Source organism: Stenella coeruleoalba (genome assembly GCF_951394435.1).
Source record: "Stenella coeruleoalba genome assembly, chromosome: X".
Lineage (NCBI taxonomy): Eukaryota > Metazoa > Chordata > Mammalia > Artiodactyla > Delphinidae > Stenella > Stenella coeruleoalba.
This window is the reverse complement of record NC_137152.1, coordinates 121,486,722-121,504,638: the sequence shown is the minus strand read 5'-3', so window position 1 is coordinate 121,504,638 and position 17,917 is coordinate 121,486,722. Positions and strand designations below refer to the sequence as shown.

The 17,917-nt window shown below is 43.9% G+C and overlaps 1 protein-coding gene across 1 annotated transcript in view; it reads left to right on the top strand.

Annotated features, from left to right (window-relative positions):
• The window catches only part of GABRA3 (gamma-aminobutyric acid type A receptor subunit alpha3), a 267,558-nt gene that overhangs the window by 232,215 nt on the left and 17,426 nt on the right, over positions 1-17,917 (top strand). Inside the window, exon 9 of the mRNA XM_079911398.1 lies at positions 15,529-15,681. Within this exon, the coding sequence (XP_079767524.1) occupies positions 15,529-15,681 (153 nt within the window). The remainder of the gene's footprint in view (positions 1-15,528; positions 15,682-17,917) is intronic.

Sequence of the window (17,917 nt, the reverse complement as noted above, 5' to 3'; positions counted from 1 at the left end):
CTGGGGCTATAGCATCTGTTCACTCTCCTGACTTCCCCATCCCTCCTTAGCACTGCTCACCTGGTATCAACTTTTGAGACCCATCATTAGCAATTCAAGCAGCCCCATTTCATTTGGTTAAGCCACTGTTTGTTTAGTCTTTATCACACGTTCATGATAGAAAAATTAGAAATATCAGAGGAACAAAAAATGTAAATTAAAATATTCTTTAATTCCACCATCTAGAAAAAAACTTTTTAGAAGAATTTTGTGCATTAACTGATTATTATACATTTTGGTGTGTAACCTTTAAGAAGGTTCTCTTTGCACTTTTAATATAAATATGTTTTTATATAAATGGGGCCATAATATTGATACTGTTTTATAAGCTGTTTTTTATGTAATTTTATATTGTAAGCATGTTTTCTTGTTACTAAGTGTACAGGATCCAAATAAAATGTACACACAAGCTAGTGATATATTTTTATTATTAATTAATTAATTTATTTTTGCTGTGTTGGGTCTTCGTTTCTGTGCGAGGGCTTTCTCTAGTTGCGGCAAGTGGGGGCCACTCTTCATCGCGGTGCGCGGGCCTCTCACTATCACGGCCTCTCTTGTTGCAGAGCACAGGCTCCAGACGCGCAGGCTCAGTAGTTGTGGCTCACGGGCCTAGTTGCTCCGCGGCATGTGGGATCCTCCCAGACCAGGGCTCGAACCCGTGTCCCCTGAATTCGCAGGCAGATTCTCAACCACTGTGCCACCAGGGAAGCCCAGTGATATATTTTTATTCAGATATAATTGACATTAGTTTCAGGTGTACAACATTATGATTCAATATTTGTATGTATTATGAAATGATCACCACAGGAAGTCTAGTTAACGTCCATCACTATACATAGTTATAGAATTTTTTTCTTGTGATGAAAACTTTTAAGATCTACTCTTAACAGCTTTCAAATGTGTAGTATAGTATTCTAACTATAGTTACCATGTTGTACATAACACCCCAAGGACTTATTTACTTTACAGCTGGAAGTTTGTACCTTCTGTTTCCTTTCACCCATTTCACCTAACACCTACCCTTGGCTTCTGGCAACCAGTAATCTATTCTTTGTATCTATGAGCTTGGTTTTTTGTTCATTTTGTTTTGTTTTTTGGATTCCACATGTAAGTGAGATACAATATTTGTCTTGCTCTGACTTATTTCACTTAGCATAATGTCCCCAAGGTCCATCCATGTTGTTGCAAACTGCAAAAATTCTTTCTTTTTATGGTTGAATAATATTCCATTGTATCTGTATATACCACATCTTCTTTATCCATTCATCCATGGAGAGACACTTTGGTTGTTTCCATGTCTTGGCTATTGTAAATAATGCTGCAGTGAAGATGGAGGTGTATATATCTTTTTAAGCCAGTGTTCTCATTTTCTTCAGATAAATACCCATAAGTGGAATTGCTGGATCGTATAGTAGTTCCATTTTTATTTTTTAAAAAATATTTATTTATTTATCTATTTATTTATTTATTTGGCTGCACCAGGTCTTAGTTGTGGCATGCAGGATCTTTTAGTTGCAGCATGTGAACTCTTAGTTTTCTTGTTTGTTTGTTTTTGAGTTTTTTTTGCAGTACACAGGCATCTCACTGCTGTGGCCTCTCCCATTGCGGAGCACAGGCTCTGGACGCGCAGGCTCAGCGGCCATGGCTCATGGGCCCAGCTGCTCCACGGCATGTGGGAACTTCCTGGACTGGGGCACAAACCAGTGTCCCCTGCATCGGCAGGCGGACTCTCAACCACTGCACCACAAGGGAAGCCCACAGACTCTTAGTTTTGACATGTGGGATCTAGTTCCCTGACCAGGGATTGAAACCGGGCCCCCTGAATTGGGAGCGTGGAGTCTTAGCCACTGGACCACCAGGGAAGTCCCCCATTTTTAATTTTTTGAGGAAACTCCATACTGTTTTCCATAGTAGTTGCAGCAGTATACATTCCCACCAAGAGTACATGAGGGTTTCCATTTCCACACATCCTCACCAACATTTGTTTTTTGTTGTTAGTTCTAAGTAGTTAGTAATAATATTTTAACAATTAGAATGGGCATATATTAATTATTACCTGTTTTAGTTTTACTCTAAATTTAAAAAGAAAATTAAAAGGCCATCATCTGAGGCCACAGCCAGCCTTCTTGACAATGATAAGTGTTGCTATCAGTGGGAAGCATAGCATTTCACTGTGAAACTCAATAATATCTTCATCTTACTGGATCATAATCCATTTAACCAATTACCTATGATTATTTTCCGTTTTAATGCTATAAAGAACACTGCAAAGACCTTCTTTTTCCATATAGCATTTTGTTCCTATGTAATTACCTGCCTAGGATAAAAACAAAATATTGAGATTGCTCTTTCAGAAAGTAGACACATTTAAATATTTTTAAATACATATTGACAAATTGCCATTCTAAAAGGTGAAACAGTTCACACTCTCATTATCAGTTTCCCTTCACTCTTGGCAATGCAGATGTTATGGATTGAATTATGTCTCCCCAAAAGATATGTTGAAATCCTGCACCCTAGTGCCTCAGAATGTGACCTTATTTGAAAGTAGGGTTATTGCAGATATTAGATTATAATAGCAAATTAGTTTTGTAAACATGATACAATGTATATCAGTAAACTATGCAGGTGTAAGAAGGAATGAGGAAGTTCAATGGGAATATCTTCAGGATATACTGTTGAGTGAAAATAGCAAATATAAAACCACCAAAGACTATAAGGATATATATTAGTATAGGAATAGTATTTCTAGAATATACACAAGAAGCTGTTAATTGTAGTTAAAGGAAGGAGAAATGAAATGGTTTGAAGGAGGTGGACTTTTTGCTGTATATTATTTGACACCCTTTGGTTTAGAAACCATATAAATATTACCTCACATAAATGTATATTGTTTTCATGTGACTATAAATTATGGGTATTCCTTTCTGAATTCTGGTATGCTCCTCTATGTGGGGTCCAACATACTAATGGGAAGTTGGGCCAGAGAAAATCCCACAATCTGTGGGTGTTCTGTTTTGTATGAGTGGTTTTCTCTCTGAAAGCTGTCAGTACTCAGCATGAAGTAGTTCTAAGCAGAGAGCTCCTGCTCTTTGCTCCAGATTCAAACATGTGTTAAATAAATGAATGAAATTTCTCTAAATTGGTGGCTAGTTCTTCACACTGTTCCCTACTTCAGCACTGACTCCATTTTCCCTTATTTGCAATATTTACATTAATTTTCTAAGAGGAGCCTGATCTTATTTTTGCATCTTTCCTAGAAATTTGACCATTTGTTAGAAAAACTCTCATTACTGTCATTGTGTATATTATTTGTTTAGACTTGGAACATAGGTAAGTGAAGACAAATCAGAAAATAAGAGCAGCGTGGCAGGTGTGTTTTGACCCACCTGCAGATGCCATTCTGTGGGCGGGGGGGGGGGCGCCAAAACCCCATGACTGCTTAGCCAGAGCAGCAGTTGACCCCTGAGGTCACCATTTTGGTGCAGTGAGGCAACAGCCACCAAGGGACGTGGCCCTATTGCGTGGCTCACTGCCACTGGAAGAGGGCTCTGCTAGAGTTCTGCAGTTGGCTTGAGCTCTGCTGTTGGGCGGGGCTTTTGTATTTACTCCTCTGTATGCCAGAGCTGTGGGCTGCTCTCAGAGGTTGGGTTCCCTTGCAGTTGAATTTAGACTGCTGACTGTACTTTTGATCAGGCAATGATGCTGGCAGGGGACCTGATACCACCTCCAAGATTCGCACAATGTTGGCTATAAGGTATGCCATATTCCTTTGTGCTAGCTGACCCCAAATTATCTGGCCCTGCCAATTCCCAGAGCGTTCCCCATGAGGCAAAGCAGAAGTGGGCCTCCAGAGGAATGCCCAGGAAACCTGGATATCTGCCTTGGGTTCTCATTTCCCCACTGGAGAAACCATAGGCTCAGAGGTACCCTCTAGGTGCTGCACTGAGCTGGCCTGGGGGAAGGAAGAAGGCGACAAATTGATACCACTTCTGTTATCCTTCTAATGTCACTTTTCTTGGTTTTCATGCCCCAGATGGGTGCTGCTTCAGCTTTACTTCTTAGATCTGGGATTTTCACAAAGGTGTTCTCTTCTGTGGGTAGCTGCTAAACCTTCCTGATCTTAAATCACTCTCTTTGCTTCTTTGGAAGAGAAACAACAAGATAGAAATTGAAGGAAAGAAGTATAGAAAAGGAGAGGCTTAAGAAAATATATTCAGTTATTTAAAACAATGGCTAATTTGATAAGCTCTTGAAAAGTCCACTTGCTTTCCTTTCAGATCTACAGAATATAACTTATATAAAATATATAATAAATATTCATAAATATTAAATATTTTACATGATCAGATATAGGATTAATAGACAGGAAGGAATTCAGGGGTGTGAGACTAATATGCGGAAGGGGAGGAAATTCCCCAAGCTAATCAAAGTCCAACTATTGTTAAAAATAAATCTTCAGTGCCTCCTCAGCTGAGAAAAAGAGTGAACAGAAGGACAGGGAAAGAAAGCAGTTGAAATGTACACAGATAGGAGAGAGGGGGAGAAGGAGGAGAGAGGGGGAGGGGGTGGGGAACAAAGAAATAAAAGGATTGAAAAAGCGGCAGAGAGAAAAAAAAGCAATCCCAATGTTGTAATGAAGAAACTATAATTTTGTATGATAGTTCTTTGCTAAATTAAAACTAAGCCTACTTGTATTTTTCATGTTCACATAAACAAGCTAGAATGTGAATACACACAATATGGATTGTATATTGAGCTTTGGCTAACCAGATGGTGCTTCCTAGGCTTAGGTACAAGGGAGTGGGTGAGGTAGGAAAGTGGAAAATTGACTCATTTGGGAGACATACTGAAACCAAATGGGGGGGGGAGAGAGAGAGACAGAGAGAGAGAGAGAGAGAGAGAGAGAGAGGTGAAAAATAAGATGCTCTAACAAGAAAGGTAGTAGAGCAATCAGATTGCATGGACCTTTGGAGACTCTTTGGGGAAATTTGCCTTTTACTCTTTGAGAGATGGGAAACTATTGGGGAGCCTTAAGCAAAAGAAAGACTGAATCTGACTTTTATTATAATAGACTCATTTTGGCTGGTATGCTAAGAATGCATTGAAGGGGACAAGTACAGAGGCAAGGCACATTAGGAAGCTATTACAGTACTCTAAGTAAGAGATGATGGTAGCTTAGTCCAAAGTGGTAACAGCGGAAGTGGTGAGAAATGCTCAAATTATAAATATATTTTGAAGAACTGTCAATGTATCAATGTGCCCGTGTCTGCATTTGTGTATGCACACATGGAAACATGTACGAGGGAGGGAGAGGGAGTGGTCGATGATGTTAAAGATTTTGAAGAATTTTGATTTGTGCTCCTGAGAGCTACCATTTACTGAGATAGGAAAATCTGTTGGAAGGGATAGTTTGGAGGGGGTAGGAAATGGAGACAGTAAGAGCTAAGATTTGGACATGTTAGGTCAAGATACCTATTAGATCCCCAAGTGGTGATATCTAATGGGTAATGGAATATATAGGTGTAGAGCATTATAGGGAACCCTAGGTTTGCCATATCAAAGTACCATAAACTGAATGGCTTAAAACAACAGAGATTGATGTCTCCTAGTTCTGGAGGCTAGAAGTCTGAAGCCAAGGTGCTGGCTGGGTTGGTTGCTTCTGGAGGCTCCTTTTATACAGTAGAGGGGGAGGGGGAGGGGTCCACTGTAGTGCTGACCAATGACTGAGCAGGACCACTGACGGGTCGCTCATTGACAGTTGCTTACCTGGGGGAGGGGCCCACTGCAACACTGACCAATGGCTGAGCGGGGCTGCTATAGCTCACGCCTGCCCCACCACTATTACAATTCCCCACTGTCAATGTCCATTCCACAATCTTGTGGGAAAAGGGGTGACGATTTTTCTGGCTACTTCCCACTGAACAGGGGAGATGAGGGGGTGATTGTGAAATGGAATTGATCAGTTTTGGGTCGAGAATATTCCTTAAAAATGTTAGTAAGCAATACAATTCTTTTTATCTACAACCATTTGAACCTGATGAAATTCCTTCTACAATGAAATTTTAATCTCAATACTTACTTTTTTTTTTTTTTTTGCGGTACGTGGGCCTCTCACCATTGTGGCCCCTCCCGTTGCGGAGCACAGGCTCCGGACGCGCAGGCTCAGCGGCCATGGCTCACGGGCCCAGCCGCTCCGCGGCATGTGGGATCCTCCCGGACCGGGGCACGAACCCGTGTCCCCTGCATTGGCAGGCGGACTCTCAACCACTGCGCCACCAGGGAAGCCCAATACTTACTCTTTTTGAAGAGCAATCTTAAGTCTTCTAAGGGTTCATAAACCCATTGCTCTCTAGGCCTGTCAGGAGTTGGGTCATTTTCTGATGACAGTGGTGCTGCTTTAACCCGAGTGTGATGAATCCATGGCTTTACTCCAGCTAACTTGACAGATGAGTGTGTGATAAGTAATACCACATGTGGTCCTGTCCACCTTGCGGTCAGCTGGTGCTCAGTCCCTTGTTCCCTCCAGGTTTTAAGGAGGACTCAGTTTCTGGGCTGGAAAGGATGTAACGTTACATCAGTTGTATGGGCACACCTGCTGGCAACAAACTCATGAACAGAGGTTAGTATAGTGCCCAGAGCTTTAACATAATTGGCAACTGCCAGATCTTTCAGAGCATTTATAGATTCTCCCACCTGGGCAGACACCTGGAATGGCCTACCATACAATATTTCAAAGGGTCTCAATTTAAGCCTGCTTCTGGGAGCCACTCTGATCCATAGCAGGGCAACTGGCAAGGCCTTATCCCAAGTTAAATTAGTCTCTTGACATATTTTAGCAATGCTCCTTTTTAATGTATAATTCATTCTCTCGGTTTTTCCTGTTGATTGTAGTCTCCAGGATGAATGTATCTTCCAATTCATTTGCAGTGCTTTAGCCACTTGTTGGGTTATGCTAGAGACAAAAGCAGGCCCATTATCACTTTGAAGGGAGTTAGGCACTCCAGATCAGGGGATAATGTCCTTAAGGAGGACTCTAACCACTTTGGAGGCTTTTTCTGTCCTGGGGCAATATGCCTCCACCCTTCCTGAAAAAGTGTCCATAAATACTAGCAGGTACCTGAAATTTCCTGTGGCTCAAGGCATTTGAGTAAAGTCTATTTGCCAGTCCTCGGTGGGGTAGGTTCCTCTGTGCTGAGTCCCCATCTGGGGAAGTGTGACAGCAGTCTTTGTGTTATTTTTAGCATAAATCATGCAATTTTGAGTGACTTGCTGGATGGCCCTTTGTAGGTTAGGCCCCATTATATATATTTGAATCTGTTGTAAGGTGGCATCTCTCCCGTAATGGGTACTATTATGAAGGTGCTGCAGCACAGTGTCCAAGAGGGCCTCAGGAATCAAAACAATTCCTTGTACTTTACATTTCTAGCCAAGTGAGGTATGATCGAGAGTGAATCCCCACTCTTTGGCTCTCTCCTTCTCCTTTCCTGAATACACTGACTGGTATCTTGACAAGTCGATCTGTGGGAGAAGTGACCCTATCATGGATTGTTAACCCCATTTCTTTGCTGCTTTCTTTGCAGCTTGGTCAGCTAACTGACTGCCCTTTATTATATGAGTCTCACCCTTCTGGTGGCCTGGGCAGTGCATTACAGCCACTTGTGAGGGCTTATGGACTGCTTCTAATAGTGACAGGATTTCAGAAGCATGTTTTATGTCTTTATTGTTTGAAGTGAGAAGCCCCCTTTCTTTCCAGTTCACCCCGTGGGCATGCACCACAGAGAATGCATAGTGAGAGTCTGTGTATATATTTACTTGCTTCCCTTTAGCGAGGAGGTGGGGGGGCTCTTGTCAGAGCAATGATTTCTGCCTTCCCAGCTGAGCTCCCTGGGGGCAGGGCTTCTGCTTCAACAATCCTTTCAAGGGTTACCATCACATACCTAGTGCATCACCTACCTTGGTCCATGAAGCTGCTTCCATCGGTGAACAATTTCATATCTGGTTCAGCCAAGGTCTGCTAGAATACACTAGCTTGATGATTTGTAGGCAGTCGTGCTCTGGGGATTGTGCAACATCAATCCGGAGAGATGTGGCTGGATTTAGGGCTGAAGTGACCTGAAGTCTTACGTTGGGATTGTCCAGGAGAATGGCTTGGACTTTCCCATTCTCCCCGAAGTCGGCCAATAGCCCCCTTTCTGCTCCAGTAAAGAAAGGACATGGTGAGGAACATACACAGTGGTGGGTTGCCCCAGGGTAAACTTCTCAGCTTCCTGAAATATGTCACAAGTAGCTGCTACAGCTCGAAGGCAGAGGGGTCATCCCTTAACAGTCTGTTCTAGCCTGTCTTGAGAAGCAGGCAATAGGTTGAGGGCTATTCCCCGGAGTTTGAATTAACACCCCAAGACTTATGCCTTATCTCTCATGGACATACAATTTGAAAGGTTTCTTTAAGTCTGGTTGTTCCAAAGCCAGGGCTGAGACTGACTTTGTTTTTATTGTTTCAAAGGCTGTTTGGCATCCTGTAGTCCAAGTAAGGGGCTCAAAATCATGTCCCTTTAAAGCCTCACAGAGGGGCTTTACTATGAGCCCATAGTTTGGGATCCAAACCTGACAGAACCCTGCCATTCCCAGAAACCCCCTCAGTTGTCTGCAAGCCTTGAGTGTTCCCAAGCCTGCAATTTCCCGTTTTCTGTTACTCAAAAGACCCCACTGTCCTTGGGAAAGGACAAAGCCCAGATACGTGACTTGTTGCTTACATATTTGGGCTTTTTTCTGGGAGACCTTATATCCACAATTGGCCAAATAGTTTAGGGTTCTAATGGTATTTTATAGACACTTATCATATGTAGGGCCTGCTATAAGCAAATTGTCCCATATTGGAGTATAAGTCCTTCATCCAATATTAAGTTTCTAAGGTCCCTAGCCAACATTTCCCCAAACAAGGTAGGGGAATTCTTAAATCCTTGAGACAGGACTGTCCAACAATACTGTTAGACTACCTGTATTTCTGGGTCCTGCCATTCAAAAGCAAACAGTTGCTGTGATTCTTCTGCAATAGGAATGCAGAAAAAAGCATCCTTCAAGTCCAAACCTGAGAGCCAGCCGTATTCTCCCAGAATAGTTGTGGGCAGAGTGTATGGATTAGGTGCCACAGGGTGCAGATCTTGGACTATTTCATTAATAGCCCTCAAGTCTTGGACAAAGCAATACCCGGCTGAGTTTGGCTTTTTGACCAGGAAAATAAGGCTGTTATATGGGGACAAGGTTTATTCAGTCCTATTTTCAAAAACTTTTCGAGAATTGGCTGAATTTCCTTTTGGGCCTCTTGCCTCAGAGGGTATTGTTTTAGATGAGGTGTCCCAGCATCCCTTTTCAATGGGATTTGTATCGGCCATGTGTTTTTGGCCTTCCCTGGGGTGCCATCAGTCCATACTTGTGGCCTCACCTTTTCATAGACCTCAGGGGGAAAGAGCTCTGTCTCCTTTTCTGGGACATCCATAAGTGCCATCTGTAGGCTTATAGCGTACTGTGGTGGGACCCTGATGTCAAGCTGTCCTGGCGAAAAAGTTAAGTTACTAGAGCATTTAATTTACAAAGGAGATCTCGGCCCAGAAGAGTGACTGGACACACTGGCATATATAAGAAACTGTGTTTCGGGGTGAGGTCCCCTAATTGGCATTCTAGAGGTTGTAAGAAAACGATTTTGTACTTCTCCAGAAACTCCTGTGACCAGGATGGATTGAGATGTTTTCTGTGCCACCTTGGTGTTTACCACAGAGTATGTTGCACCTGTATCTATCAGAAAGTCAGTCAACTTGTTCCCCACTGTCAAAGTTACCTGGGGCTCCTGTGGGGAAATTGAAATTGGACGCCTCAAGTCCAAGGGAGCCCCGGGCCTCTTCATTCATTATCAGAATGTTCCTCCCTTTCTACCATATGAGAGGCTCCTATCTTTCTTTTATTGTTTTCTTTCTTATTCTTCAGCCTAGGGCAATCTTTTTTCCAATGCCCTTCCTCCTTGCAGTAAGCGCATTGTTCTCTCCCCAGTGGTGGCTTACCTCTCTCCGGGTTAGTAGCCTTCCGGAAATCCAATGCTGCTGCCAGCAAAGCGGCGTTCCATCTTGCATCCTCTTGCTTCTGTCGTTGTGCCCTGCTGTTGAACACGTTAAAAGCAACGTCTACCAATTGAGAAGGGTTCATTCCAAGTGCACCATCAAACTTTTGTAATTTTCTTCTTATACCTGGGGCACTTTGCCCAATGAATGTCACATTTACCATTCTCATATTTTGGGGGGCCTCAGGGTCTGCATCAGTGTAGCACCTATAAGCTTGATAAATTCTTTCTAGAAATTCTGATGGATCCTCATTTGGTTTTTGGTGTATCTCCTGAATTTTGTCTAAGCTCTTTTGCCTGGGTACTCCCTTTCTAAGACTCACTAAGACACATTTCCTATAATATTCTAGAAGCGGCATGCCCCCATTATTAGGATCCCAGTCAGGCTCAGCAATACGAACTGCCAGATTTGCTTCTAGAGCTTCATCTGGGTCTGGTAGATGGAGCTGGTGTGATTCCTTTCTAGCCTTGTCAACAACCATCCTTCTTTCAACCCCAGTAAGCATCATATTCATAGGAGTGTGAATGTCTGCCCAAGAGGGATGGTGAGTGGCAAAGATAGAAGTGAGAAGTTCAGTCATATGGAGGGGGTCCTCTTGGTATGTAGGGTTATGGTTTTTCCAATTAATCTGAAGTTGAGAATGGCTTGTGCATCCATAGAAACACAGTTTGTTGGCCATCTGCACTAAGGCTTCCTATGGGATATTGGCACAAGGGAAATTGCCCTGCTCCGAAAGTGGCTCCCAGTCCAAATTGGGTGGCCTGTTGGGTCTTAGATGGTGACACCAAACCAGGCCCCTGTGCCACAAGGGTTAACATAGAAACTTCTAATTGATCCCCATAAGTAGGGGAAACAGGGGGCCGTGAATATGTTGGTGGCATGGGGGTTGTCGGAACAACTGCTGTTGCAGTCTGCTCGGCCAGTGGAGGAGCCAGGTTGGCCAGAGGGGGTTTTAAGTTTTGAAATAACATGTCCTCACTCTCACTTTCCCCCTCTCCCTTTTGTAGAACAGGTTTTCCCTTAGTTTTCCTTTCAGACAGCTGTACCATAAGGTGGCAGCTATCTGACTTCTTTCCCTCCTGATTCAATAGCATAAATACTTCTACATATGGAATCTCATCATTTTTACATGCTCTTTCACAAAGCAATTGTAATTGCAAGATTGTATAATAATTAAGTGATCCATTCAAGGGCCATCACTCTCCTGATCCTAACGTATATTGGGACCACACACTATTACTATAGAATATCATCTCTTCCTTAGTCATAGGCCCATAGCTGTATTTTTCCCATTTATTTAAGATATACCCCAAGGGGCTTTCCTTAGGGACAGATGGAGTATTTCCCATATTTATAAGTTCAAGAATAACAAAACACAAAAAGCACAGGCAAATTCCAATACCAAAGACACAAACAGATTCCATCATGAATGAACGCAAAACAAAAGCAAATGGGGCTTCCCTGGTGGCGCAGTGGTTGAGCGTCCGCCTGCCGATGCAGGGGACACGGGTTCGTGCCCCAGTCCGGGAAGATCCCACATGCCACGGAGCGGCTGGGCCCGTGAGCCGTGGCCACTGAGCCTGCGCGTCCGGAGCCTGTGCTCCGCAACGGGAGAGGCCACAACAGTGAGAGACCCGCGTACCACAAAAACAAACAAACAAACAAACAAACAAAAAAGCAAATGAACACAAAACAAAAGCAAATAAATCAGTTCACAAATCAGGTAGAGTCCAACAGCGATTCCCCTCTCCAACAGGGTATCCCAATCAAATGAACAAATTGGCTTGTCCCTTAGAGCAAAAGCCCAAATTGAGAGGGGAAAATGTTCCCTGTTGTACACACCAGAGTGACTTACCCTACTATAGGGAGCCCATCGGCTCCCAAATGTTGGTTCCTTGCTCCAACTACCAAGCGCTGGGGCAGCCGGTGCCACTTCAGGGAATTTTGAAGGGAAGATCCTCGGGACAAGTGGACCCAGCAGCCGCTAGGGCCTTACCCGAAAATTCCCCAACCTGGGCTGGCTGGCCACAAGCAGAAAGGCTCCTGGCTAGCTTTGCCAAAAATTTGTTACCAAGCCCAAGCTCATTCTGCTTGCCACACAACAGGCCAATAAATCAGATCAGTTGTTGGAGCAAGGAATAACAACCAGTGGTTGAGTGGGACCACTAATGGTAGTTTGTTGACAGTTGATTGCTAACGGTTGCTTGCTTGGGGGAGGAGCCCACTGTGACACCAACCAATGGCTGAGCGGGGCTGCTCTAGCTCGTACCTGCCCCGCCCCTATTACAGTCTCTGCCTCTGTCATCACACATCTCCCTGTGTCTCTCTCTTCTTTTGAAAAGAGAGCATCAGTCATAGTGTATTAGGTCCCATCCTACTCCAGTACGACCTCATCTTAACTAGTTATATCTGCAACAAGCCTCTTTCTAAAGAAGGTCACATTTTGAGGTATTCAGGGTTACGAATTCACCATATCTTTCCAGGAGACATAGTTCAACCCATAACAAGTAGGAAGCCCAGGCAGAAAATATACATTGGGGCATTATCAAAATTGAAGATATTATTTAAAGATACAGGCCTGGATAAGAATGCCAAGGGAGTGAGACAGAAAAGAGTACTGAGTCATGACAATCTCAAATGTTGAGAATTTAAAGGAACCAGCAAAGGAGATTGGACAGGTCATGATGTAGGAGGGAAACCAGAAGAGCAACATGGCCTAGGAGTTTGGTGAAGAGATTCATTCCAGGAGGATGGAGTGCTCAATATGTAAAATGCTTCTGACAAATCCAGCATAATTTTATAATTAACTGATAATTAACTATTGGATTACAGAGTTGATGGGAGGGTATAAAGTTAATACTCCAAAAACACTCAAAGTTGTTTGGTATATAGTAAGAGCTTAACACGTGTTCACTCTTATTTTGAAGAGGGGTGATGTAGGCCAGCCCATATTCTGCTATGTGAACTTTAGGTTTTAACCCAATAAATCCATTCAAACAGTAGAGCGTAGTGGTTAGAAAGCATAAGCTGTGGAGCCAACCCATCTGGAGTTGAATTCAGGCTCTCCTACTTACTAGCTGGGTAATCTTCTGCAAATTGCTCAGTCTCTCTTTGCCTCAGTTTATTGACCCATAAATGAGTATAACAATAGTACCGACCTCATAGGGTTATTGTGAAGATTAAATACTTTAAGAATGTTACATAGCAAATGCTATAGAAGAGATTATTTTTAATTATTATTTACATGAGGACATTAATATATTTGAATGAACTCGTGTCAAAATTGCTCTGAGAAAGCTGTGTTGGTACACTGCTAAGCATATATTTTTGTAATAGGGACAGTGCGGGCACACTAATGGTCCCATTCCACCAACAGTCAGTGTCACACTGATCCCCACAGTGGCAGTTTCCCTGGGTCATTTTCCTCAGAACTGGCCTCGTTATGCGCTCTCCCCGTTTGCCCCAGCAGTTGCCGCCCAAGGCCTGGAAGAGCAGTGCGCTGCAGCAGCCTCAGGCACACACACACATTGCAGCTTGTCGTCTTGGGTGAGTCTGAGTCTGGGGTGTTTCAGGTCTCCATGCAGGCACACTGACAGGTAGACCAGCAGACCAGTGGAGATGGCAATGTTGTGACTGTGAATTTGGGAGACCCTCTGCTGGTGTGAAATGCCAGTTGAAGGTGCTGCGGCTGGAACATTGTGACCTTGTGATAGGGGTGATCGCTCATCGCATCTGACGTGCAAGGCCCCAGCACAGGCATTGTGGGGGCGCCTCTGGCAGCAAGGGGAGGCCAGGAAGCTGGGGTGTTTGCCCTCCCCAAGGTCAGGGAGGACAGGAAATGGCCCCGGAGGAAATAATGCAGCTGCCTGGCCTGCCTGCTCCTACCAAGTCCTCCCCGAGGTGGGGCAGTGCAAGCCTGGACAGACGGGCCGGCTGGGACTACCACACTAGGATACAGGATTTGACACGCTCCCCAAATGGTCCCTCCACGCCAGTACAGGGGACATTTGGTGCCCGGGCCCGGGGCCCAAGATGCCGGCCTCTGCCCACCCACATGCCAGACATCTGTTACTGGATGGTGTGAACCCCTCAGCTCAGCTGCTGTCCACGCCCCTGCAGTGCCCTCCTAGGATGTAACAAGGGCAGGGCAGGTGTGCAGTGGTTAGCATGAGACCCTTGCCATGGGGTTCAGAGGGCCCACTCAGACAACAGTCAGCTCACAGGGGTCCTCGAGTCAGAGAGTGTGGTGAGAGTGTGGATGGCGGCCCTCTCCCCAGGCCCTCCAGGCTTTCTGGCCTCAGGGCGGTGGGTGAGCTGGGGGGCCTGGCAGGTAAGCTGGGGGGCCTGGGGACAGGCTGAGGGCTGTGTCCCACAGAGCTCCAGAGCCCCCTCTACCACTGCCCACTGGCCAGGCTCAGGCCTTGAAGCAGCAGTGAACCTCTCCCCCATCCCCACCTCAGCAACGTAATGGTGGTGGCAGTCTCCATTCGTCACAGTCCATGGAAGTGTCAGATTCTTCCAGTTTAAATAAAAGCCTGAGGGCCAGCTGGGTCCTGGGCGCCTGGCTCTGTCAGTGATGATGGCTGGGCAGGGTCCGGGGACCTGGCCCTGCAGGCACCACCAGCTGAGACCTGCCTTTTCAGCTGGGCCTGGGCACTAGTGGGAGGACCCAGACTGGGTGCTGGATGAACATTCCCAGACAGGGTGACCGGCCTGCAGAGTGCCCCCTCCTCTTAGCTAGGACCTGACCTCGGAGCCTTGGAACCTTGAACATGTAAATTGAGCGGTAATGACATTGCTTTGCTTATGGGATTTGTTAAAAGCTGCAAGGAGGCATGGAGACCGAAATAAATGCCTCCCCTTCCTTTTCTTGTCAGGACAGAGAATAACATCTATTTTGGTGGAGGTTTACAGGAACATCATGACCTGACCATGACCTGACCTCAAGAACAAAGGATCTGACACCAAGAAGTTTGCAACAACTAACCACATCCCTCCCTCACCTTTCCTATAAAAGGGCTTTGTGGAAAGCTTTTGGGGAGTTCGGGGTTTTTAAGGCGTGAGCCTCCCATCACCTTGCATGGCCCTACAATAATTCTTTCTCTGCTCCAGACTCCGATGTGTTTCAGTATTGTTTGGCGTCACTGTGCATTGGGCACACAGACTTGCGTTTGGTAACATTTTCACCAAAAAATAAAAAAACCCACCTCTGTACTACTTCATGATTATTAAAGAGATCTGGTTACATGTACCTGAGAGGTGCTGCAATGTCTTGTTTTGAGTATAAGGTTAAGGAGCTTTGTGAACTGAATTGGGGCCCACCTTGATCCAGCAATGTTTATTTGGCTGCATAATGTCTAATTTTACTCTCCAGGAGAATATGTCGTCATGACAACCCACTTCCATCTCAAGCGAAAAATTGGCTACTTTGTGATCCAGACCTACTTGCCATGTATCATGACTGTCATTCTGTCACAAGTGTCTTTCTGGCTCAACAGAGAGTCTGTCCCTGCCCGCACGGTCTTTGGTGAGTGTTGTTTTATGGAGAATGTGGCAGGGGCAGGGGTGAGGAAGGTGGAAGAATCATTACTGGAGTGAATGTGAGGAACACCTGAGCCCAGCATTAGTAACTAAGTCACTGGATCTTGGTGTTTCTAGCAACTGAATTCTTTAAAGGCAGTGGTAATAAGAGTGTTGGAGTATTAAGATTTACGGAAATGCTTCCTGTCTCAGTCAGGTTTGCTTCAGGAGCTGGAGAGGGATGGAGCCTTCAGTGAAAAGGAGAGGAAATTAGTGGGCAGAGCTGGAGAAAGTGAAGGGTGGGAAACTAAGCTGGCAACAGAGAAGTAGATCGGGGCTTTCTTATGACCCATTTTTTTTATAGGACCATCTGACTTTGCTGCTTCTCCTCTAGCCTTTTGAAAGTATGAATTATCTGATATTCAGTAAGAGCTATACAGAGTTGGAAGGTTTTTAAAATAGTACTTACAATTAGAGAAATTTTCTTCAGTAGGAATTTACTGTTGTCTAGGAAGAGATTTGCATGTCATTAGCACTTTTCCCTGGGGGACTTAAAGCACATAAAACATTTTCTGCCTGTTTTTCCCACTGTAAGATTGTTTTTTAGGAGATAAACATTAATTAACTCTTTTAATCTACTAAACTGTCTCCATATACTTGGATACACTGAGTACTCACAAAGAAGACTTTTCTACTGATATTTCCTACTGATATCCCGAAGCTTTACTGTGTAGTTAGAGAGTAAATGATGTTGTTTCAGAAAGAAGAAGCATTTTAGGTCAGATAGAAGAGGAGACAGTAGTGGAGGAAGAGAAATAATAACCTGTAAAGTAAGAAAAAAGAAAAAAAATTAGAAGGGTGTGATATCATGGAAGTCAAGAGAGGTGAGTGTTTCAAGAAGAAGGGAATAATCCTCTGGGGTGAATTCTGTGTGTTTAGGTAAAATGCAGATAAAAACTGTTGGGTATCATGATATGCTTGGGTGCTAGTGATTTGAAAAGAACAGTTCTAGTGGAGTTGGGGGAGCAGAATCTATATAGGAGTAGATTAAAGATGCCCAATTTTTGGAAATATTACAAACTAGATACCCTGAAAAATCTTCCTCTACAAAATCCTAAGAAAAGCAGATAAAATATAGAAAATACTCTTTTTTAATATCTGAACTCATAAGAAATGAAAGAAAATACTCAGTGGCCCAAATGGAAGAAGGAAGTGAAAACTGGAATGTTAATCACATGAGCTTATACTGTTGTAGCAGGAAAATGGATGGATAGATGGACTACTAGTCTTGGTAGATAAGAATTTGAGTTTTAAGGTTACACAAGAAAGACTTTTAGCCTGAGTGAAATTAAGGATTAGAACTAGGGCTGTCGTAGGCTTAATAATGGCCCCCAATGATACCCATGTCCTAATCTCTGGAATTTGTGAATGTTAGCTTATAGGGCAAGAAGGACTCTACAGATCTGAACTAAGTTAAGGATTTTGAGATGGGGAGAATATCTTGCATTATCTCAAGCAACTTTAGTTGAGTGGGACAGACATTCATTATCAAAGAAGCATATTAGACTTTTAGAAGTGCTCAGAGGAAGTGAGGAGGGCAGTCACAAAAAGACTTTGTAGAAGAGTCTTGAAAGAGAAGCACTGGGTGGCAGGCCTGGACCTCTTTTAAAATGCCAAACCTCTTTGTCCATCCATGAAGTGCACCAAATGCTTGATTGAGGGTCCTACCAGCTCTGACTAGCTAAGAGCTCTTCACAAGATGACAGTTTTAATTAAGCCTTACAGACTAGAGTTCTAAACATCTCTACTGAGATATGGCACATAAATACTTGTGTTGCAATATAGTTCCCGCCATCCATGCTTTGGCACTGCTATAAATGTGCGAGTGTGGACAATTGCATTTGCTGATAACCATAAATGAGATAATTTGTTTCTTCTGTGAATCACTTCTTGCTCAGTGTGATCAGAGGGTTACTGAGCCTTAGATCCATTCTCAGAATTTACCAGGCTACAAATTCAGATAGTTTGTTATGAGGTGCTAGCTGTATGGCTAATTCCTGACAGGGCTTAAAATGTGTTTTTTCTAACTCTCTGCCTAGTTTGTGCAAAGGTGCTCCTTTAGAATCTGTCTGCTGAAACTGTATTAAGTCTTTTCCAGTCTGGATTTTCATTTATATAGTAAATATGTAAGTAAGGTACTCAAGGAATCAAGATATGAAAAGAGGGTCCAGAGGCTGCAGCAC